We start from the raw sequence: 24490 nt of genomic DNA on the forward strand, positions 1-24490 counted from the left end.
CTGATTGTATTTAGTGAATGAAAGAATACAATTGTTCCCACAGCTATCAAGGAAGCCTAATCTTCCCCAACCCCCCCACCCCCCCACACTAAACAATACAAAACCATTCCTCCTCCGCCCTTCTCAACAAACTCTTTATTTATACTCTCATATACTTCTAACAAACTCCTAACTGACTTCTTTACTTCCCGCCTTTTTTATTCCTTCTTACATATACTTTTAATCCCCTATCAGTATCATAAATAGACTTGTAATCAATACAAAGAAACTAAAATCTCACACATTATATGAACTTAAAGAGTATCTCATTGTCACTTCAATTACGTGACAAACATGATAAGAAAACTTAACTTTTTCAAATTTCAATTTTATTAGAGTTCTACTCACCCTTTTTCAGAAATATAGCCAACCCAAAGTTCTGATTTATCCCATGGCATGTATGGATGACTCCACTGAATCCAAGCTATTCTTTCACATTTTGGATCAAGACGTGGGAAAGCATAGAAGTCACTTCCACTAACTAGTACCTGGGCTTCTGAATGTCACACAATCTAGTTAGACATAATATTGATTACATGACCAAACAGTCATCAAGAAAGGGAAACTACCCAATATATGAAAACTTTTAACAAGCGATAATGAAATATTTGTTAGAATAAGCTTAAATGGACAGTAGTTAATGTTAGAGTCTTATGGGTAGTTAATGTATTAGTAGTTGGAGACTTATAGGTAGTTAATGGGTTAGTCGTTTATAGCCGTTTTTTTCTATTTTTGAGTACAACGATCAGAAAATTGTAGGTCAATAAATTGTATTATTGATTGCATAAATAAAACAACGAAGAGAAGAAGAGGTAAATCAAAGTTTAGTTAACTCGAGTTCTTGAGTAGGAAAAAAAGAGTGCTTGAGCATTTGAAAAAGAAAGAGTGAGATAACCGGTCCTACAAACAGTGTGACAATTGGGAGATGGTTGAAAATAGCCACGTAGAACCAAAAAGCACCGAGGGTTATATGAATGCCAGAATAATGCATTCAGAGCAACATGCACAAAGGACAAGGAAGCATTGTACTTTTTGTATTGGGTTGTTGATGAGTTCGACTTTAAGAAGATTACAAGTGCAAAATCTTCAAAAGAACTGTGGAATATATTAGAGAAGGCGTATAAGGAGGATGACCGAGTGAAGTAGGTGTGGCTTCAAACACTTAGGAGTGAGTTGGAGAGCATGAGGATGGAGACAGAAGTAGTAGCCAAGTACATAACTCAAGTTACCAACTCAGCAGAAACAGATAGATGTTGCCCCCTAGTTGAGTTGTGCAGAAGATTATGAGGTTGTTGACAAACGACTACGAGAACGTGGAGTGCGCAATTGAGAAGTCCAAGAACCTGTTAACACTCACGGTTGAAAAGCTTGTCAGGTCGCTTGAGACACATGAGCAATGGAAGAAGAAGGTGGAGCCACTTAATCGACACTCATGAAGGGAGAGGCTCAGAATACTTAAGGCAAAGGATGATATCAAGGTAGTAGAGGGATTGGTCCTGGTGGTAGATGTCGAGGACACAAAGAAGAGAAAGGATAATCTGGTCAACAAAATTGGCACGGAAGAAGACGAGGTCCAGGGAGAGAATGTCGGTCAAGCAATTCAAATGTTGAGTGCTTCAAGTGTGGCAAGTATGTCCACTATGCAAAGGGCTGTTACTCAAACAAATTTATGGAAACCTCTTCAAGCAACTTGATGAAGCCACCATGGAGATGAAGATAGATGAGTGGAAGCCATGACTTGATGAAGGAATTGGTGCGTGTAGAGTGGTTTTGGGATGTTCTTGAAGGAGGTTAGGCCAACCTACGAGTAAAAGGCTTAGGAAGAGCCTTTGTAGAAGACAACATACATGAACTTAGAAGAAGAGAGAATGCAATTTGGTATAATTTCTCTAATATTTATTTCCAAGTTCATTTTACAAATGGTAGAGCACTCCTTTTATAGGTGAAGGAGTGACTCTAGGAAGGAACTAAAGTACATGAACCTAAGAAGAATACATTGACCTAAAAAGGTTCTTGAAGCTTCCAATGTCCAAGGGGGATGAATGGGAGCCAATCCCTTTAAAAGAAACTACATACAAAGCATGGGAGCCTTCTCCATCTTTTTAGAAGAACCTTAACACTTAAGCAACCCCAAAATGTGCGCTCTCCTCCTCCAAAGCCCATATTGACGCAAGAAGCTCAAGAACTAGCCCAATTGACAACAACCAAGCAGCTCTGACCTTTGTTGGCTATTTTACTTAACTTTCTCATGAAAACCCGTCTAGCGAGCTTGATGGAGATCCATCCAAGAAGCTACAACTTGAATCGGGCTAGGAGAATGGAAGAAGAAGAAAGACTTCAAGGACTTCTAATCTTGTGGAGATGGTGTTTCAAGCTTGTTTTTCCCTTCTCTTAAGCCTTGTAAATATGTACATATGTCTTTCTTTAGACCTTGCATTTGGGCCAAGGTCCTACCCATCTAGGGAACTTAGTAAATGTCAACGATTTTGGAAATTTAACTGCATTCAGCTCAAAGGTCCAGAAAATACGTGCCTATAGTCAAATGGAAGCTCGTTGAGTCTAGTTTCCAACAAAAAAAAAACAATTAGCTGATTTGGAGTTTTGTGAAGAAAGTTATGAGTAAAACAATCAGTAAATGTCATAACTGCCAAGATGTTGTCAATTGGGCTAGTTCTTGAGCGTCTTTCGTCAATATGGTTTTTGGAGGAGGAGAGCGCACATTTTAGGCTTACCTTTGAAGAGAGAGAAGGCTCCCATGATTTGTATCTAGTCTCTTTCAAAGATGAAGGCTCCCATTCATCCCCCTTGGACATTGGAAGCTTCAAGAACCTTTTTAGTTCAATGTATTCTTTTTAGGTTCATGTACTTAGTTCCTTCCTTGAGTCTCTCCTTCACCTATAAAATGAGTGTTCCACCATTTGTAAACTGAACATGGAAATAAACATTAGTGAAATTATGCCAAATTGCATTCTCTCTTCTTCTAAGTTCAGTTAGGTTATCTTCTACAAAAACTCTTCCTAACCCTTTTACTTGTAGGTTGGCCTAGCCTCCTTCAAGAACATCCCAAAACCACTCTATACGCACCAATTCCTTCATCAGTTCATGGCTTCCACTCATTTATCTTCATCTCCATGGAGGCTTCATCAAGTTGCTTGCAAAGGTCTCCATCACTTTCTTCACAGAAATCCAAATGAGTTGATTGTTTTTTAATTGCAAACTAGACTCAAAGGGCTTTCATTTAACTATAGGCATCTATTTTCTCCACAAGATTAGAAGTTCTTCTTCTTCTTCCATTCTCCTAGCCCGATTCAAGTTGTAGCTCCTTGGATGGATCTCCATCAAGCTCCCTAGATGGGTTTCCATCACAAGTGTGGTAAAGGCCGGACATTTTGCAAAAGATTATCGATCTGAGAATAGAAAGGAAGAGACAATCAACCTCACAGAAGATGTTGAAGAAAAAGTGGCATTCTTGATGATGGCACATAGCTCGGGAGCCGAGCATATGAAACTGAAGAACTCGACAAGATAACCAAGTAGGTTGGACCGTCAAGACATGTAGATAGCCCGTTCAACATGGTGGAGTGTCTAGATAGCCAAGACAACTCAGTGGAGCATGAGGCCAGCTCGATTAGCTTGGTAGGGTGTCTACATAGCTCATTTCAGTCAGTGGAGCAAATGGAGTGCTTGGATAGCTCGATGGAGTAGGTAAACAACCCGGATAGCTTGGTGGGGAGCCTAGGTAGCTCAATGGAGCATGTAGATAACTTGGATAAGTCAGTGGAGCAAGTGTAGAGTTCGGATAGCTTAGTGAGGTGTCTAGAAAGCTCAGTGGTGCATTTGTACGGCTCGAATAACTCGAACATGTGCGAAGACAATGGTTAAGGATTGAAAAAAGTGATTTGCAACAGAGAATTGAAAAGGAGGTTAGAGGCAATGCAATCTTACAAGCTAACTTAGAGAGAAGAAAGCACTGAAAAGATGTAAGAGTTGCACTGGAAGTACAAGATAAGAAGAAGCAACTTGAAATGGACAAGGAGATCAATGTGATTGAGCGTAACAATACATGGGCATGGTTCAATCTCTCAAAAGGAGCTAGACCTATTGACAAGAAGTTAGTTAATGACACGTCGTCCATAGAGACAAAAGAGAACCTGGTTAGGGATAAGTCAGTCATGAAAGAAGCAAAGAACCTGACTAGTCATGATAGGAGCAAGCACAGTGTTAGAGGAATTACTACACTTGGGAAGTCGGGATGAAGAATAGAAAAATCGAGATGAAGAGTAAAAGAAACATTTAAGTTTACAAGAGAGTTTTGTTAAAATAAACTGGGCAGTGGTTAATGAATTAGCCATTGGAGTCTTATGGGTAGTTAATATATCATCCGTTAGACACTTATGGGTAATTAATGGGTTAGTCGATTATAGCTGAATTTGTCTAGTTTGACTACAATGGTTAGAAAATTGTAGGTCTACAAATTCGATTGTTGATTGCATGAATAAAACAAGAGATGAATCAAGTTTGCTCACAAGAGAGGTTTGTTGTCCACAGCATTTACCCCTATTTGGTTTCGGACAGTGTTTCATTTATTATTTTCAAAAATAACAATGAAAAATGAAACCTTATTTCACTTTATTTTTGTTAGGATATTTATCCTATTTTATCATCATTATATTGTGTCAAGGGTTACCCTATTTTATCATCATTATATTTTGTCAAGGGTTACCCTATTTATCATGATTATATTGTATCTAGAGTTACCCTACTTATCATGATTATATTGTGTCTAAGGTTACCCTATTTATCATGTACTCTTGTATCAATTTATTCTTACAAATAGAAGATTATGAGAGGGATCAATCAAACCCTCTAGAATTATTTTACATTTTAATTCTCAAGTTGGTATCAGAGCGGGACCCGCTCTGGTGTTTGTCTCGTAGCATCTGTCTAGCGCCACAGTCCGCTGCTGCCCGCCACCGTCCGTCGTTGCCCGCCATCGGCCACCACTGTCCGCCGCCGCCGTCCAACACCACTGACCACCGTCCGCAGCCAGCTGCTGCAAGCCACCGTCATAGTTCCGTCTGTCTAAACCCTTAGGGTTTTCGTGTTCCTCGCTGGTACGATTCGTCTTCTTTAGAAATGACGTCTGGCAATACTCTTTCCTTCTCCGGAAGTCCATCAATTACCTCCGAGAAGCTAAATGGAAAATATTATTTATCATAGTCTGCTGCAGTTGAAATGTGGTTCCTTGGCCAAGGGCATTATGATCACCTTGAGCAAGATGGAAGCCATGTGTTTACAGAAAAAGTTTATCAATGGAAACAAGAAGATTTCCAGTTGTGTGCCCGGTTATGGCAATCAGTGGAACCCAAACTTCTTATATCTCTAAGGGCTTTCAAAAACTTGTCACTCCTTTTGGAAGAAAGCTCAAAGCATTTATGCCAACGATATTCAACGTCTCTATGACACTGCACACAAGCTTGCATTTCTCAAAATGGCAAATCGTGATATGGTGTCCTTCATGGCTAAAGCCCAATCTGTTGTCGAAGAACTCAGGATGTTTATAGAAGCGGACCCATTAGAGGATGTCAAAATGAAACTACACAAATTTTACATGGTGTGTAGATTCTTCGTGCCCTACATCTCGATTTTGATCATCTCAGAGATCAACTTCTGATCAGTCATGAGATCCCCTCCATGAAAACATTGACCACTCGCCTTCTGCGTGTCCCGGTACCTCAAACTCAAGAAGGGCATATACTAGTGGAACCATCTGTCATGGTTGCCAAACAAGGAAAAGGAGGACATGGCACTAGAGGAGGAGGACGAGGAGGTCGTGGACGTCCTCAATGCACATACTGTAAAAGGATGGGTCACACTCAATAGAATTGTTACTTCTTACATGGTTTCCCTTCCAAAACTGTCAATATTTCGAAGACTGAAACTTCCACGAAGACTGAAAATTCTACTTCTAAGTTCTCCAAGGATGAATACCAAGAGTATTTAAGGTTAAAGTCTGACAGTTTGGAACAACCATCTCAATCTCCCAGTACATCCACAACCTGCGTTTCTCAATCAATGGAAGGTCAAAATTCATGGGTAATTGCCTCAGGTGCTTCTGATCACATTTCTAATAATACCTCTTTGTTCTCATCTATTTCCTTTCGAGAAAAACCTCATTTCATAACCCTTGCAAATGGATCTAAAACTTCCTTCAAAGGAGTCGGTCATGTTTCCTTGTCTCCCTCCCTCAATCTCAACTTTGTTCTTTTTGTCCCTAATTGTCCTTTTAATATAATTTCCCTAAGCCAGTTGACCAAAATGTTAAATTGTTTAATAACCTTTGATCACAAATCTTGTTATACAAGAGCGCGGTTCGGGGAGATAGATTGGAGAAGGATATGAAGCTGGTGGATTATACCATTTTGGACCTCATCCAAGGGTGTCCTGTGTTGTTGCTCCTAATCCTAAACTGCTACATGATCAACTTGGCCATCCTCATTTGTCCAAATTAAAAAAGATGTGTCCTAAACTTAGTAGTCTCCAGAGCTTAGAATGTGAGTCATGTCAATTAGGAAAACATGTTAGATCTTCCTTTCCTAAAAGGTCTCAATCAATATGTAATTCTAGTTTTTCCATCATCCATTCTGATATGTGGAGACCTAATCGTATCTCCTTCCTTGGTTTTAGATATTTTGTTACCCTCATTGATGAATATTCAAGATGTACTTGGGTTTATGTTATGAAAAATCGTTCTTAATTGTTAGCCATCTTTATATCTTTTTGAATAAAATAAGAATCAATTTGGTCAAGTAATCAAAATATTCAGAAGTGATAATGCAAAAGACTATTTCTCATCCTCCTTTTCTGCCATCTTGAGTTCCCATGGTATCTTATATCAGTGTACTTGTCCTTATACACCGCAGCAAAATGGTATAGCAGAACGAAAAAATAGACACTTGGTTGAAACTGTCCGTACCCTTTTGCTTAGTGCCCATATTCTTGTCCATCACTAGGGGATGCCATCTTAATTGCATGTTATCTTATTAATAGGATGCCCTCCTCCTCTCTTGATAATAAAATTTCTTTCTCCATTATGTTTCCTAATGATCATGTCTTTCATACATCTCCCCGAGTGTTTGGCTGTGTATGTTTTGTTCATGACATGTCTGCAGGTCTAGACAAACTCTCTACTCGCGCTCTCAAATGTGTCTTCTTAGGCTATTCTCGACTTCAAAAAGGATATCGGTGTTACTCTCCTGAAACTAAGAAGTATTACATGTTTGCCAATGTCACATTCTTTGAACAAACTCCTTACTTCTCTCCATCTGTTCAGGATGTTTCTATCCTCCAACAGGTCCTTCCTATTCCATGGCTGAGTCAAATAGTTCCACTATCTCTATCATTCCAAGTCTTGATCACAATCCTCCTGAACTCGTTTCTCCACATACTGAGATCATGCCACACAGGGCTCCAATGGATAGTCCGCCTCCCCAAGACAATGGTGAATCTCCTACTTTAGATTCTTCTCCCTAGTCGTCTCCTCCCACGCCTTCTGGTGCAAATGATTCAGCATGGCCTATTGCTCTTAGAAAAGGTACTTGTTCCACTCGAAACCCTCGTCCCATTTATAATTTTCTTAGCTATCATTGATTGTTGTCCTCCTATTTTTCTCTTTGTATAGGAAAAGGTAATAAGAAAGAAAAAAAATTGCTTTCAACAGTTCCTATATAAATCATTGACAACAGGAAACAAAGAAAATGTTATAATATTTTCAGCAATTTTGAAATAAAAATGTTTTCTCAAATTGAACAGGCCATTATTGAGGACTCATTATTCACAGAATAAATTCACTAGAACAAACAAATTATTACCCTGAACATCTTTGCTTCCAAGTGCTACATATACAATTGTTGTAGATGGATTTTGAGCACTCTCTCGACGATCTAGCAAGATGCTCATACATTTAGGACCAAATAAATAAATGGTTTAACAAATAAAAACATCAGGAACATTCTGACATAAGTCAACGACATTATTTTTTTTTTTTTCTGGACTGCTTACCTTCCCTTACACTGACAAAACGGTTAAAGCGTCCATCATATATTCCATCAGCATAGCTGACTACTGGGCTCCCATAATCCGGAGTAAGAGGTATGGGAGGCACATCTGTTAGAGAATTAAGCATAAAATACCAGCCCTAGTAAGAAGATTGCTTTAAATATATACCCTTGACGATAACATGACATGACACTAAATCAATATTTCCAGATAATCTCTGATGAATCTGTATATGTTAACCAAAGTTAAATACAACACAAATAAATAAATAAATAAAAATTTAATGACAATATATTGCAGACATATAAGAGTAAGTCTACATATTAATCCAAAGGGCACAAACACAAATGCCATTTATGTTTACTGAAAGTGGTGGATTGGAGGAATTTCAGATGGTTACATTAATTGTTGATGTTTGGATCATTTAAAATAGGAAGAAATGGAATAAAAAAAGTAAGAATCCATTCAATCCCATTCCATCCAATTCTTCTATTTGCTTTTTCTCCAATTAGGCCAGTATGAAACGGAAACAACTAATTATTCCACCATCCCATCATAAAATATTAACCTTATTCCTTTTGATCCTTTCCATTCCACCAGTCAAATAACATGCCATAACATTGTTTTGGAAAATATGGCATTTGATAATGAAATTATATGCTTGCAATACTAACCCAGAGAACTGATGGACTGCTGGTACAATCTCTGATCTTTGTAATTTGCAAAAAAGACAACATCCCCTGAAACAGTAAAAGCACCACCTCCATATTCCTGAGCCAATGTTCTCACTCCAAACTCCTTAGGTGTAATGTCCACAGCCTCACCTCCCGGATTTTCTGCCTCAACCACAAGAACTCCCCGTCTGAAAAACAGGAAATAGCCAAAATAAATGGGTGAATTTGCAAACTCCAAGAGTTTAAAATTTTCACATTTTCCAACTTCCAAACTCCAAAAGGTAAAATGCTTGGGTATTTTTGTGCTACTTTTCAATTAGGACTAGAGCTCTAAATGTAATCAGCGTGTAATAAGGTCTGCAAATTGCATCACTTCGATGTAAAACTTTATTGGTAAAAACATCACCAAAAACACCTAAAACTTTATCGAGGTTTTGTCCAAGCTAATAAGCCGAAGGGCGGGCACTTGGTATTTGTCAGTTAGTTTGTTTGGACGACTATTTGGAGAAGTAATTTTCAATTAAATTAAATTTATAAAACTGATTTTAGTTACAACTAATTTTGGAATGAAGTAATTTAGGTGTAGATTATTTATTCTAAAAGGAACTTAACATTAGTCAATAAATACAAATTGTTTTATTCAACACAAAGCAACGTTTTTTTCTTTCTCAAAATCAATTTTAAATATCCGAAATCAATCCCTGTTAACGAAACTAAGGACATATCATGCTAAAACCAAGAACATGTTTAGATGCAAGTTACAAGTGTTTTGAGAACATTTGTCATAAAAATACAGTGTTTTTTACAGTAATAAAGCTCTCAAAAACATTTCTAGGTTTGTATCAAACTGACCCCAAACATTTACCTAAAATCACTTTAGCGGCTATTCCAACGTGATTTTAAATCATCCAAACAGCACTCAAACATACCCTGATTCCGCCGGACGTGATTCAAGCCAGACGAGACGTCCACGGGCGTCTACGGCCGTGCCTCCGAGCCTCTTGGCGGCGCCGGAGACGACGTCAGTGGTGATGGGGGACTTCCAGGAACCATAGGGTGCGGTCATTTTATCGGAAATGGAAGGGATGGTGACTGGTGAAGATGCTATTCCCCTTTTGCAGTTGTGGCAGAAGAAACGACGTCGTTGATGTAGGATTCTGAAAGGTACGCACTTTGTAGTGAAATGATTGAAGGTGCGAGAAAAAAAGAAGTTGGAAGAAGAAGAAATGCGAGCGAGAGTGAGAGCAGCAATGGCTAACGTGGCCATTCTACGTTATTTTCTTACAGTTTCCTTTAAATATTATATATAATAATTAAAAAAAGTGTTTTTCATTCTCTTTTATAAAAAATAATTAATTTCACGTTTAGTTGTGTTAAATTTTACAAATTGCATGATATCTTTTTGTAAAATAGAAATCAGTAAAAAAAATGACATATTTTGATAGACAGGCCCAAGCCCAATTATACTAAGATAAGAGAGACTTATTTTTTTTATTTGATTAAAGCATATATAAAAAGTGTTAGACATGTGATAGATAAGAGAGACTTTTAGTCTTATACATAGACATGTCACCACCTCTTGTAAGGAACTTTTGAGTATAATGAATTGTTATTCTATTGAGAATACTCCAGAACAATTCTACCTTGAAAGTCAAGGCTAGAGAATCCCAAAGTATTCCCTCTAGCCACCTTCCATTCACACCATTCGTGCTCTCATTTTCCATAATTAGATTCTCAACCTCTCTATTAAAGAATTTTCCTCCAATCTTCATTTTCCTCGTGGCCTGTGTCATCCACGGCCTCCAACACCTTAACCACGTCCTCACTGCATCCATTAGCCACGCGTTTCCAATTAAATTCGCGTCATACATTCTCCACGTCTTCATTCAAGCCACATCTTCATTCCACCATCGCGAGCTCTTGTCTCTGTCTTCCATTTCTCTCTCGAGAGAGTTCTGCCACTGTAAGCACCCTGTTCTGCACCTTTTCACCATCTTCTTTGCTTTTCTCTCAAGATTTCACCCTCACCGAATCCTATCCTTACTTTTGACCAATTAGAACTAAGATCTCTTCCATTCCACCGATTCAATCGGTGAATTCTCTCTCTCCACCGATTAAAACATCCCAAACGCCCAACCCTAGAATCTACACTGATCAAACCATTAAATCTAGGGTTATCTTCATGTTCGTCTTCCATTGTTTCTCTGATACTAAACCTAAGGATTCACGGTTCAAATCGTTTCTTCGACTGATTCTCGGTTCATTAGCTCGATCCGCGCCAGATTCCATGGTTCCTCGCCGATCTGCCTCGACCTGGAGCTATCATATTTATAGCATATATTAATTAAAAGTAAAATATATATGTAAAAAAAATCGTAAAATTAAGTAAAAATAATTCAATTTTATGTATGTTTGATAGAAAAAGTTGTGATTTCATTTGCTTGTTGACTGCAGACAAAGTAATAGATATATTTTACGCTTATAGAAAGGTAATAAATATTTTACATGATTATCATTTAATACTAGAGAGTGGTTGATGATAAAATTGTTAACTTTTGTGATAATTACTTTTAAAATTCAATTAAAATGTACTCACACTTATTAGCTGGTTAGAAATTATTTTACACAAGAAAATCATCATATAAGGTGGAAGAGATCAATACAAAAGAAAAAGTCAAGGAAAGCAAATTGGAGCTGAAGATGTTACCACCACACTTGAAGTATGCGTTCCTAGAAGAAAGGGGGAATAAACTAGTTATCATCAGTAATTATCTCTTTCCCAAAGAAGAAGAAAGGTTGGTTGAGATACTAAAAGCCAACATAGGAGCTATTGGATGGTCAATCTCATATCTCAAAGGCATAAGTCCGACTTATTGCATGTACAAAATATTTATGGAAGATGACTACAAACCAGTTGCTCAACCATAGAGAAGGTTAAATCCAGTGATGAAGGAGTAGGTGAGAAAAGAAGTGCTAAAGTTACTTGAGGCTGGTATTATTTATCCTATTTCTGACAGTGCATGGGTAAGCTCAGTACAAGTGGTACCAAAGAAAGGTGGGATGACAGTGGTTTAATGAGCTCATACCTACAAGCACAATTACTAGATGGAGGATGTGTATTGACTACAAAAAGTTGAACAATGCTACTAGAAAGGATCACTTTCCCCTTCCTTTCATGGATCAGATGCTGGAGAGATTAGCAGGTTAGGCTTTCTATTGCTTTCTGGATGGATATTCTGTATATAATCAAATTGTGGTGGATCCAAAGGACCAAGAGAAGACGACTTTCACTTGCCCATTTGGAGTTTTTGCTTACAGAAAAATGTCGTTTGGGTTATGTAATGTTCTAGCTACTTTTTAGAGGTGTATGCAGGCAATCTTTGCAGACTTAATAGAAAAATGTATTGAAGTTTTCATGGATGATTTTTCAGTGTTTGGCAGTTCCTTTCATGAGTGTTTGTCTAACCTAGATGTTGTACTTAAAAGATGCACCCAATCCAATCTTGTTCTCAATTGGGAAAATTTTCACTTTATGGTAACAGAAGGCATTGTTTTGGGTCATAAAATTTCTTCCAAGGGAATTGAAGTTGACAGAACCAAAGTGGAGGTCATTGAAAAACTTCCACCACCAACCAATGTGAAGGGAATCAGAAGCTTTTTGGGACATGCTGGCTTTTATAGAAGATTCATCAAAGACTTCTCAAAGATTGCCAAACCACTAAGCAACCTCCTTATTAAGGACGCACCATTTGTGATGGATGATGAGTGCCTTAAGGCATTTGATGTTTTGAAGAAAAAATTGATTCCTGCTCTAGTAATTGTAGCTCCTGATTGGAATCAAGATTTTGAGTTGATGTGTGATGCCAGTAATTATCTACACCGACCATTGATTATCTACACCGACCAGTGATTATCTACACTGACCATGCAGCTATAAAGTACTTGCTAACCAAGCCGGATTCCAAGCCACGATTGATTAGATGGGTACTTTTGTTACAAGAATTTTATGTGGAAATCTGTGACAAGAAGGGAAGTGAAAATGTAATTGCTGATTGATAACAGTTGAAAAACTGTTATTTTTATACTTAAAATTGACTTCAATTACAACCTTTATGACTTAGAAATTAGCTTGAACTCATGATTTTGTTGAATTATATGAAATAACAGAGTTGGACAGGTTTTATGCTTGATTTCCTTGTTTTTGCAAGTTTAAAGATGAATTTGATGAAAGAAGTGAAGTAGGAAAGAGATGGAGACAGAAAAGGACACAAAAAGTGCAAAAGAAGAGAATCAGCAAGTACTGCTCAGCGCCATTACCACTGAGCGGCACTTTTCAGTACCCGTTGGCACCGTTGAGGGGAGAACTGGCACTGAGGGGAAGAAGTGAAACGTGCTAATACCGCTGAGCGGCACTTTTATGGGCTTGGGCCTACTTTTCTGTATTTTTTAGAATAATATATAAGCTTTGGGACGTCATAGGGTTTGAATCTTTGGCTGGAACGAAGCAAAAACACATTTTTCACCCCTTAGGGGTAGAATTGGACATGATGACGGCTCTCCTCTTCTCTTTCTTGGGTTTTTCTATCTCTTCCATTCTTTCACTTTTCCATTGTAGTTCATCTAGTTTCACCATGAATATGGTGAACTAAACTTATTTTGTTGTTGGGGAATCAATGTAAATCCTTAGAAACTTTCTTGTATGGAATTTGTTCTTCAAGATCATCTTTATGATACATGTTTTCTTTCATTAATAGTTAGGGTTTTTGCTCTTTGCTCAAAGCATGCATTGTTTAACTCATTCGATGTCATGATTATTGGTTTTATCGATATGGACACATATGGGGAAATCTAGATCTGGGGAATCTCTCCCAAAAGTATATTACCAACCTAGACATTGGAGTATGATAGTTGGTTGCCTTTAAGCTTATGTGCTTCAGAATTAATTATTAGGGATGCTAGGAATTGTATGAACTCATAATTAAGGATAGGCTTTCTTTGCCGAGACATCGGGTTTTAAGTAATTTAGAAAGTGGCATTAACATTAGTGAAAAGAATGATGAATTCCTAAATACAAGAGAGTGGATAGGAGGAAATTGATAAACCCCAACAACATATTCATCCATATATTTCAATTCACATGCATACATATTTACTTTTCAGTCTTTTGCATTTGAAACTTACAACAATTTGTTCACAAGTCTTAATTCATCAATAAATCACATAAATGTCTAGGTCGTGAGTGCTTTGGGAGAACGATACTTGGGCTTACCAGGTATATTACTTGATACGATTCGGTTACACTTGCCGAGGGTTAACAAGTCTTTTACTCCGTTTTTGGGGCTTTAAGATTTGTTCATCAAGTTTTTGGCGCCGTTGCTGGGGACTTTGGTTTAACTAGTCTATTATGTGATGTTTGATTATTTTTGACTTGTTGTGAATTTTGTTTTCTGTTTTTATTTTCGGTTATTATTTTATTTTATTTTATTTTCTGTTTTTATTTTTTCGATTTTTATTTTATGTTTTTATTTTCTATCTTCTTATCTTTTCAATTATATCTTTTGATTATCTCTTCTCTTTTCTATCTTTTTGTGCTAACAAAATTTTTCTAGGGTTTTGTTTCCTTGTGTATGCAGGGTAATATTCAGACTAGAAGCAAAAAGATTTCTGAACCTCTTCTTGAAGGCCTGGACGAAAGTAGAAGGAGGAGGAGAGTTCGAACTTCAAGAGAACTATTCCCTTCTCCTGAGATACTCTTACAATCTTCACCACAAAGGTCTTACCATAGCACTGAAAATATGGCAGAGGAGAATAATGGTAGACGGACTCTTGCATATTACACCACTTTTGTTGGCCCTCAACATTTTAATAGTATAGCAAGACCGAGGGTCAATGCTACAAACATGGAGGTGAAACCAGCGTTGATACAGTTGGTGAAAAGCAATCAGTTTAATGGGCTATCACATGAAAGCCCGTATGAACATCTCACCACCTTCAATGAAATCTGTAACACCGTAAAGATAAATGGAGTGCCAGATGAAGCAATCAAGCTTAGCTTGTTTCCTTTCGCATTGGGAGGCAATGCTAAGTTATGGTTGAATTCTTATCCAGAAGGTAGTTTTACAGAATGGGAAGCTGTGGTTGCAAAGTTTTTAAACAAATACTTTCCACAATCTAAAGTTAACAAAGGGAAGCAAGAGATCTCTTCTTTCAGACAAGGCATGGAGGAGACATTAGGTCAAGCATGGGACAAGTACAAAAGTTTTTTGAGAAAAACTCCCATGCACGGTTTTGATGAAGCAGCAGTAGTTCTACTTTTCCTTGGAGGTCTTGGTTCACAAACCAAGTTGATGTTAGATGCCTCAGCTGGAGGTAATATTAAATGTAAGACTCTAGAGGAAGCAATAGAATTGATAGAGAACATGGCTGCAAATGACAAAGTGCACAGTGAAAGAGGAGCCTCTATTCAACCGAAAGGGGTTCTACAATTGCAGTCAACTGATGCCTTGCTTGCTCAGAATAAAGTTATAACTCAACAGTTGGAAAATCTAGCAAAGACACTTGCTCAATTGTCGAAGGAATTAAAAACTGTTGCTCAAGTTCAACAACAAATGTGTGAACTATGTGGTGGTGACCATATCAATGGTCAATGTGCTTTTCCAGTGGAGGCCCTAGAAGATGTAAATTTCATGAATAATCAATTTCCATATCGCCAAGGTAATTTCAACCAACGGTGGAAACCTCACCCAAGCATGGGTCAAGGTCAGGGACAATCTGGACAAGCTGGGCAATCAAGACAATTTAATAGGCCACAACAACAACCATCATTATGGCAACAGATGTCTACACTCACTGAAAAACATACAAAGTTGGAAGAAACTCTTAACCAATTTATGCAGGTAACCATCTCCAATCATAACAGTACTCAAGCAACTCTTAGAAGTATGGAGATGCAAATCGGACAGTTAACTAAGAAGTTGGAAGAAAGGCCTGATAAGAGTTTTGGGACTAATACTGAGGTTAACCCTAAAGAAGAGTGTAAAGTTGTAGTGAGTGTGAATGTTGAAAGAGTTTAGTTAGAGAGAAAAGAAGAGAAAGAAAATAAGGTAGAAGAAAAAGAAGAGAGAGTGGAGAGAAAAGAGAAAGAAGAGAAATAAAAGAGAGTAGAGAGAAAAGAGAAAGAAGAGAGAAAAGAGATAAAAATTGAAGATATTCTTCCTTTTCCAACGGATTATGAGAGATTAGAGAAAGAGAGACAATTTGAGCATTTTACAGAAATATTCAAACAATTGGAGGGTGATTTACCTTTGAAGGAGATATTGCAACAAATTGCAAATTGTACGAAGCCCATGGAACAAGTCTCCACAAAGAAAAGACATAGAGTAGAGGAGACAAATGATTACAAAGCGGTCAAGAAAAAGCTACTCCCTCCAAAAGAGAAAGATCCAGGAAGTTTCACTATTCCATGTATCATAGAAAAGAAAAAGGTAAATAAAGCCCTACTTGATTTAGGGTCAAGCGTTAATTTAATGCCTTATTGTTTACTTGAACAAATGGGTGATCTTAAAGTCAAGCCTTTAAAGATGAATCTGTTAATGGCGGATGACTCTTCAAAGAATCCGTATGGTATAGCAGAGGATGTTATGGTTTGTGTTGGAGAACTAAAATTCTTGGTTGACTTTGTGGTGATAGAGATAAAGGATGAAAGGGTTCCTATTATTCTTGGAAGGTTGTTTATGAAAACGACTAAAGTCATCGTTGATGTAGATGAAGGAATAGTGGTGTTTCAAGACCGAGATAAAAATGTGGTTATTGATGTCTTCAAAGAGGAACAACAGACAGAGACTAGTTATAAACCTACATATCAAGATGTACTCATGACTAGTCCTCAAGATGCAAAGCCAAGCTTCAAAGGTAAAAATTGTTTCTTATTTCAGGATAGGGAAGAAGATCAAGATAGCAAAGGAAGGACGGTTCATGATGATTCAAGGCAAGCACAACCTAAACCTGGTAAACATGTGAAATTCAAAAACAGGTTGCGGATTGTTAAAGACTATAAGAAAGATGGAGTGATAGAAATTGAATCTCCACATTCAAGAAGAGTAAAAAAGGTGGACCGGAAGTAGTTGATGAGTTGGTGTGATGACAAAATGATGAACACCAACATTGAAGATGGAACTTGAACTTTATTGGGTCAAGCTAATGACGTTAAAAGAGCGCTTTTCTGGGAGGCACCCCAGTTGATTTAAGAACATTATTTTATATTGATATTGGTTGTAATTTTTTTTTAATTTTGGACATTACTTTTATGTTGAAACTTTTTGGGTTAGCATCTACTGATGGATGCTAGGTGGTTAAGTATCTATTGAAGGATACTAGGTTTATTAACAGGTTTGTTACACCTACTGATGGGTGTTGGTGGATTTTGGGTCAGGCTCGTGACGTTAAACAAGCGCTACCTGGGAGGCAACCCAGTTGATTTACTATATTTTGTTTGTTTGTTTTGATTCTACTTTAGTTGCATGATAGGAATTGAATGCATGAGTGTTTCGAGAACTTAAATGCAGGGAGTGAGTGAGAGGCATGAGTATTAGGCACCTAGGGCAAGCTAGGAAGAAAGAGAGCAATTCACGCAAGTGCCGCTCAGTGCCAATTACCGCTGAGCGGTACTTATGCAGAACTTTATTTGGGTCGCCCTTAGCGAGACTCGAGCCCATTAGGGTATTTTTATACCCTAGGGTGCGATTTTGGGTTCATTTTCAGATTGATTTCCTCTCACACACTTTTAAACATTTTTCTAAGAGTTTTCTACATCTTTCCCTTCATCCCCCTTTACAAAATCCCTCTTCCACTCACTTTCTCACTAGTTTTTCACCTAAGTTTGGGGTTTGGAGAGAGCATTGTTGTTGGGGCTGAGTTCTTCATATTTGTTGAGCATTTTCTACTCATCTAGTATCTCCACCCAAGTAAGTCAAACATTTTTCATTTTAGGGTTCTTGAAAGCATAAATTGGTATGAAATTGGATGTTCAAAGCATGATTCTTTAGGGATTTTGATTTCTATGCATGATTTGATGAATTAATTGATATTTGAACCGACTAAAATGCTTGATTTTGGTCTGGAAGTATGAAAATTGCTTGTGGGTGGAGTTAGGAAGTGTAAAAATGAAACTTTTCAAAATATGCAGAATCGCTGCTCAGCAGTAATTACCCTTGGGCGTGACTCTGCCAGACTTGGTTTTTGGCTTCTTTTTCTTGCTGGCTTGGTGCACTGGTTGCGCTGAGGGGTTTTTGTGACCCTCAGCGGTGGTTTAGCATGGATTTGGGATGTTGTTTATGGTTTACTAATGATTAACAACATGTTTTGTGGTTTTGTAATTTTTGTTAATGTAGGGATGGCATCCTCTTCAGGCAAAAGATTGAAGACCACAGCCTCCAAGAGGAAAGACAAGGAACCTGAACAACCTCATTCTAGTAGACTCCTCTCTCGCAAACATGAGAAGCATTTTAAGATTGTTCACGATAGGAGACTCCTGATGGAGAGGAAAGCTGGAATGATACCTAACTTTGCTCCTCAGTTTGGAAAACAACTGATGGGAAGAAATTGGAGGAGATTGGCCACATACCCTGCACCAGCCAACACGGCAGTGGTGAAGGAATTTTACACCAATGCAAGAAAGTTGGGTGATTATCCGGCTGAGGAGTACCTAAGCTATGTTAGAGGCCATGCTATTAGGTATGATCCTAACTCTATCAACAACTTTTTGGGTACTGAATGGGTTGGAGAGCAGTGCTAGTTTGCTCTTTGTATGGAGGAAGGCACTGATTTTAATGATGTGGAGAGCTGAGCGGCACTTTTATGGGCTTGGGCCTACTTTTCTGTATTTTTAGAATAGTATATAAGCTTTAGGACGTCCTAGGGTTTGGATCTTTGGCTGGAACGAAGCAAAAACACACTTTTCACCCCTTGGGGGTAGAATTGGAGATGGTGACGACTCTCCTCTTCTCTTTCTCGGGTTTTTCTATCTCTTCCATTCTTTCACTTTTCCATTGTAGTTCATCTAGTTTCACCATGAATATGGTGAACTAAACTTATTTTGTTGTTGGGGAATTAATGTAAATCCTTAGAAACTCTCTTGTATGGAATTTGTTCTTCAAGATCATCTTTATGATACATGCTTTCTTTCATTAATAGTTAGGGTTTTTCCTCTTTTCTCAAAGCATGCATTGTTTAACTCATTCGATGTCATGATTATTGGTTTTTTCGATATGGACACATGGGGAAATCTAGATCTGGGGAATCTCTCCCAAAAGTATATTACTAACCTAGACATAGGAGTATGATAGTTGGTTGCCTTTAAGCTTCTGTGCTTCAGAGATAATTATTAGGGATGCTAGGAATTGTATGAACTCATAATTAAGGATAGGCTTTCTTCGCCGAGACATCGGGTTTTAAGTAATTTAGAAAGTGGCATTAACATTAATGAAAAGAATGATGAATTCCTAAATACAAGAGAGTGGATAGGAGGAAATTGATAAACCCCAACAACATATTCATCCATATATTTAAATTCACGTGTTTTGTTTCTTCTTGCCCATTGATCATCACATGCATACATATTTACTTTTCAGTCTTTTGCGTTTGAAACTTACAACAATTTGTTCACAAGTCTTAATTCATAAATAAATCACATAAGTGTCTAGGTCGTGAGTCCTTTGGGAGAATGATACTTGGTCTTACCAGGTTTATTACTTGATACGATTCGGTTACACTTGCCGAGGGTTAACAAGTCTTTTACTCCGTTTTTGGGGCTTTAAGATTTTTTCATCACTGATCACTTATCCTTATTGGTTAATAGTGAAGTCACAAGCAAGGAAGCAGAAATTTGGGAATCCTTCTCAAATGAAACACTCATGTATATCCAACAAAGGTCGTGGTTTGCTGATATGACTAATTTCAAAGCTGCACGAGTAATCCAGAAGATCTCAATTGACAACAAAGAAAAAAATTTTACATGATGCCAAACAGTTCATTTGGGATGATCCTTATTTGTTCAAAATTGGAGCAGATAATCTTCTGAGGCGGTGTGTGACTAAGGAAGAAGTGGAAGGAATTTTATGGCACTATCATGACTCACCTTATGGGTGGCATTGTAGTGGAGTGAGAACAGTTGCAAAAGTGTTACTGTCAGGATTTTATTGGCCTACTCTGTTTAAAGATGCTCATAATCATGCCAGGAACTGTGATAAGTGTCAAAGGACAAGTACTATTTCCAGACGTCATGAAATGCCACTGCAAGGCATATTAGAGGTTGAAGTTTTTTATTGTTGGGGCATAGATTTCATTGGACCTTTTCCACCATCTTTCAATAATGAATACATACTAGTAGCAATGAATTATGTGAGTAAATGGGTTGAAGCTCTAGCTTGTCCCAAGAATGATTCTGCTATTAAATTTCTAAAAAGGCAAATTTTCTCCCGGATTGGAACACCTAGAGTACTCAATGGTGATGGAGGATCTCATTTTTGCAATTTTCAGCTTGCAAAGGTACTCAAGCACTATGGTGTGAGACACAAGGTAACTACACCTTATCATCCACAGACAAATGGGCAAGCTTAGGTTTCTAATAGGGAAATAAAGAGGATTCTAGAAAAGACAGTTGCTTTATCAAGAAAGGATTGGTCTAAGAAGTTAGATGATGCTCTTTGGGCATATCGAACCGCAATGAAGACAACTATTGGATTATCTCCTTTCCAAAGGGTGTATGGAAAGGCATGCCACCTTCCGATGGAGATGGAACATCAAGCTCTATGGGCCTTAAAATTCTTGAATTATGATCCTTGTGATACTGCAGAAAAGAGGATAAAGCAAATTATTGAGCTTGAGGAGATGCGGCTGCATGCCTATGATTCTTCCAAGAATTACAAAGAAAAGGTGAAATTTTATCATGACAGGAAGCTGATAAAAAAAGTCTTTAATTTAGGACAACGAGTGTTATTGTTCAATTCACGACTAAAACTTTTCCATGGAAAGTTGAAGTCCAAGTGGTCTGGTCCGTTTATGGTCAAGAATGTCTTTCCACATGGAGAAGTTGAGTTGACAGATCCATCCTCTGAAGACCCACAAAGAAGTTGGATAGTCAATGGACAACGTCTCAAGAATTATTTGGGTGGTGAGCTGCAACGCCTTTCCACAGTCATGGAGTTGGTTGATCCAAATTGATTTTTATGGTGTCAAGTGATAACAGTTGAAAAACTGTTATTTTTAGACTTAATTTTGACATAAAAAACAAACTTTATGACTTAGAAACTAGCTTGTAATCATGCTTTTGCTTATGTTTTGGAAATAAGAGAGTTGGATAGATTTTATGCTTGGTTTTCCTTGTTTTTGCAGGTTTTAAGATTAATTGAATGGAAGAAGTGAAGTAGCCATAAGTTGGAGTCAGAAAAGGAAGAAAAAGTGCATAAAAGAAGAGCCGCAAGTATCGCTCAATGGAAATTACCGCTCAACGGAAATTACAGCTGAGCGGAACTCTAAAGGTCCGTAGTCACCGCTAAGGGGAAAAACTACAGCTGAGTGTCTAATAGAAGAACCGCACATACCGCTGAGCGGTAATTACCGCTTGGCGCCATTTTAATGGGCCTTGGGCCACTTTTCTGTAATCTTTAGGAGTCTATATAAGGTTTTAGTCGACCTAGGGTTAATATCTTTTGGCAGAAGGAAGCAAAATCACACTTTCTTCACCCCTTGGAGGAGGATTTTGGATGCTCAAGCTCCACTCTTCAAATTCTAGGGTTCTATCTTTCATTCTTTCATTATTTTTCATCTAGTTTCACCATGATTACGGTGAACTAAACCTTCATTGTGTTGGGGAATCAATGTATTCCTTTGAAACTCTCATGTATTGAATTGGTTCGTTAATCCATTCGCTTTCTTTCATTAATTGTTAGGGTTTTTCTTCTATACTTTATGCATGCTTTGTTTAACTCATTCAATTGCATGATCGTTGATTTTATTTGTATGGACACATATAGATAAATCCAGACATGGAGAAATTCTCCCAATAGTAATATTGCCTAGACATAGGGATAGGAGGATTGGTTGCCTTTAAGCTTCTGTGCGAATGTAATGCATGAATAATTGCTAGGGAGACAAGACATTGTAAACTAGTGATTAGGAGTAGGCTTTCTTCACCGAGACATCTGGTTTATGGTAAATTAGAAAGTGACATTAACATTAATGAAGAAAATGAATTCTTGAATACATGAGTGTGGATCAGGTGCCTTGAAAACCCCAACAACATCATCATTCCATATTTTTCAATCACGTTTTGCTTCTTTTGTCCAATTGATCAATACATGCATTCATATTTACTTTTTAGTATTTGCATTTAAATCTACAAGACTTCGTTCACAAGTCTAATTTAATCAACAATAAACATAATTGTTTAGGCCGTGAGTCCTTTGGGAAACGATACTTGGTCTTACCATTTATTATTACTTGATATGATTCGGTTACACTTGCCGAGGGTTAACAAGCTAGTGATGTTAAAGAAGCGCTTACTAGGAGGCAACCCAACTTTCTAAACCCTTACTTTTAGTCAACTTTTTTGTTAATTGTACTTTGCTTGAATGAACTACATTACTTTGGTTCAACTATAGTGTGTTTTGTGATAAGTATTGCTTTGTGATACTCTAGTGTGCTAATTGATGTTGAGATGATATATGATGTGCTGATATATAGGTAATCGCTCATAGTGTATGAAACAGGTGCTTGAGGTAAAACTTGACTGAGATACTGAGCAGGGTGTTTTTCTAAATTCTGCGACTTGAGAGTTTACCTGTGTGAGTTTTGGGCTTCAGAGTTTTTGTGAATAATTGCTATTGCTTTGGAAGCATGAATGATTTTGCCCGAATTTTCTGTGATTGAACTATTTGCTTGCAGGTTCCATATGATCAAGGCCATCTTTTATTATCCCTCATTATTTTAGCCTTCAAATGATTTTTGTCCACTGAAAAGAAAACAATTTGTTTTAACCTTTGCACCTTGAGCCCTATGAATGTTTTAAAACCCTTTGTGAAAATCTTTACCTTGAGTTATGTTGAGAACATTTGTGAGGTATTGATAAAGGTTCAAGTTTGGGGTTGCTGAAAAGATTGAAAAAGGAAAAGAAGAAGCATTGAGCTAAGCAGTGAATACAGGAAAAGCAAAAGCAAAAGAATGAAAAAGATGAAAAGAAAAGAAAAGAAAAGCTCAATGCAAGGGAAAGCTGGGAAAAAGAAAAAGAGTTTGTACTTGAATGATGATGTCATAAATATCTCTTTTAACTCAAGGATTTTGCTGACTAGAATCATGCTTAGACATGCATAAAAATCAAAATCCCTCAAGAATCATGCTTAGACAACCATGTTCATACCAATTCATGCTTTCAAAAACCCTAGAATGTAAAATGTTTGTACTTACTTGGGTGGAGATGCTAGATGAGTGAAAAATGCTCTAGGAATGTGAAGAAATCAGCCCCCAACAACAATGCTCTCACCAAACCCCAAACTTGGATGGAAACTTGATGCAAAAGTGAATGGAAGAGGGGTTTTGTGAAGGGGGAAGAAGGGAAAAGTGTAGATTACTTTTTGGAGAGTGCTTGAGAGTGTGTGGGAAGAGTGAAATCTAAAAGTGGCGGCCAAAACGCACCCTAGGGTATAAAAGAGGCCTAATGGGCCAAATCCCGCTAAGCCCAATAAAAACAAAACAGTCCACCCAATCTACAGCGGTCGCACTCGGTGGTAATTACCGCTGAGCGACATTTGCGACACCAACTCTTCTTCCTCCTAGCTTGCCCTAGGTGTCCTTTACCAATGCCTCTCACTAACCCAATGCATTTTAGTTTCTCACATCACTCAAACATTCAATCCCTATAATGCAACTAAAGCAGAATTAAAACAAACAAACAAAGATAAAGTCAATCAATTGGGTTGCCTCCCAGGTAGTGCTTGTTTAACGTCACGAGCCTGACCCAAAATCCTCCAACACCCATCAGTAGGTGCAAATCTTACCATCACCCTTCAGTAGGTGTACTTTTTGAGTATCCTTCAGTAAATACTCACCAACCTAACATCCATCAGTAGATGTAAACCCTGTAACAAACTTATAACCAAAACAAAACTACCAAAAGTTCAAAATTACATCACCAAACCAAAAATTAAAAGTTCTTAAATCACTGGCTGACTCCCAGCAAGCGCTCTTTTAATGTCACTAGCTTGACCCAATAAAGCTCAAGTTCCATCTTCAATGTTGATGTTCTCCTTTCTGGATATTCCCTTTTTTTTTTTCCTCTTTCTGTTGAATTTCTTCAGGAATTTGATAAAACCAGGAACCTATTGCAATGTCTCAATCATAGGAACTTTAATCTCCAATTTCTTGATGATTTCCATAAAGTGCTCAAATTCCTTCTCCTTCCTATGATACTTCTTTGGATGAGGAAGGGGTTTTTCATATGATTCTTTCTTTCCTCCTCTCGTCCTCTTTTTCTTTTCTCTCACTTTCTTTTTTCCTTCTCTTTTTCCACTCACTTTCTTAATCTTCACACAAATTTTCTTTCTCTCTTCTCTCTCAACCACTTCTCTTTTTTTTTGTACATCTCTATCTTTCTCACTCAACTCTTCTTTTTCTTTTCTCTCTATCTCTTTCTCATCTAAAGTCTTGTCACTTCTAATGATAATGGC

The 24490-nt window shown here is 37.7% G+C and overlaps 2 protein-coding genes across 2 annotated transcripts in view; one reads left to right on the forward strand and one right to left on the reverse strand.

Moving 5' to 3' along the window:
- The window catches only part of LOC108347796 (dipeptidyl-peptidase 5), a 31333-nt gene extending 21295 nt beyond the window's left edge, over positions 1 to 10038 (reverse strand). The window contains exons 1-5 of the mRNA XM_017587212.1: positions 9701 to 10038; positions 8772 to 8959; positions 8101 to 8205; positions 7911 to 7982; positions 388 to 535 (exon numbers count right to left, since the gene is read on the reverse strand). Coding sequence (XP_017442701.1) covers positions 388 to 535; positions 7911 to 7982; positions 8101 to 8205; positions 8772 to 8959; positions 9701 to 10038 — 851 coding nt within the window. The remainder of the gene's footprint in view (positions 1 to 387; positions 536 to 7910; positions 7983 to 8100; positions 8206 to 8771; positions 8960 to 9700) is intronic.
- A 10121-nt stretch (positions 10039 to 20159) lies between these two features.
- Positions 20160 to 20990, forward strand: LOC108347795 (uncharacterized). The gene is made up of 2 exons (XM_017587210.1): positions 20160 to 20345; positions 20388 to 20990. The coding sequence occupies exons 1-2, from the start codon at positions 20160 to 20162 to the stop codon at positions 20988 to 20990; spliced, it is 789 nt and encodes a 262-aa protein (XP_017442699.1).
- The last annotated feature ends 3500 nt before the right edge of the window (positions 20991 to 24490 follow it).

This window comes from Vigna angularis, chromosome 6, assembly GCF_016808095.1.
Source record: "Vigna angularis cultivar LongXiaoDou No.4 chromosome 6, ASM1680809v1, whole genome shotgun sequence".
Classification (NCBI taxonomy): Eukaryota; Viridiplantae; Streptophyta; class Magnoliopsida; order Fabales; family Fabaceae; genus Vigna; species Vigna angularis.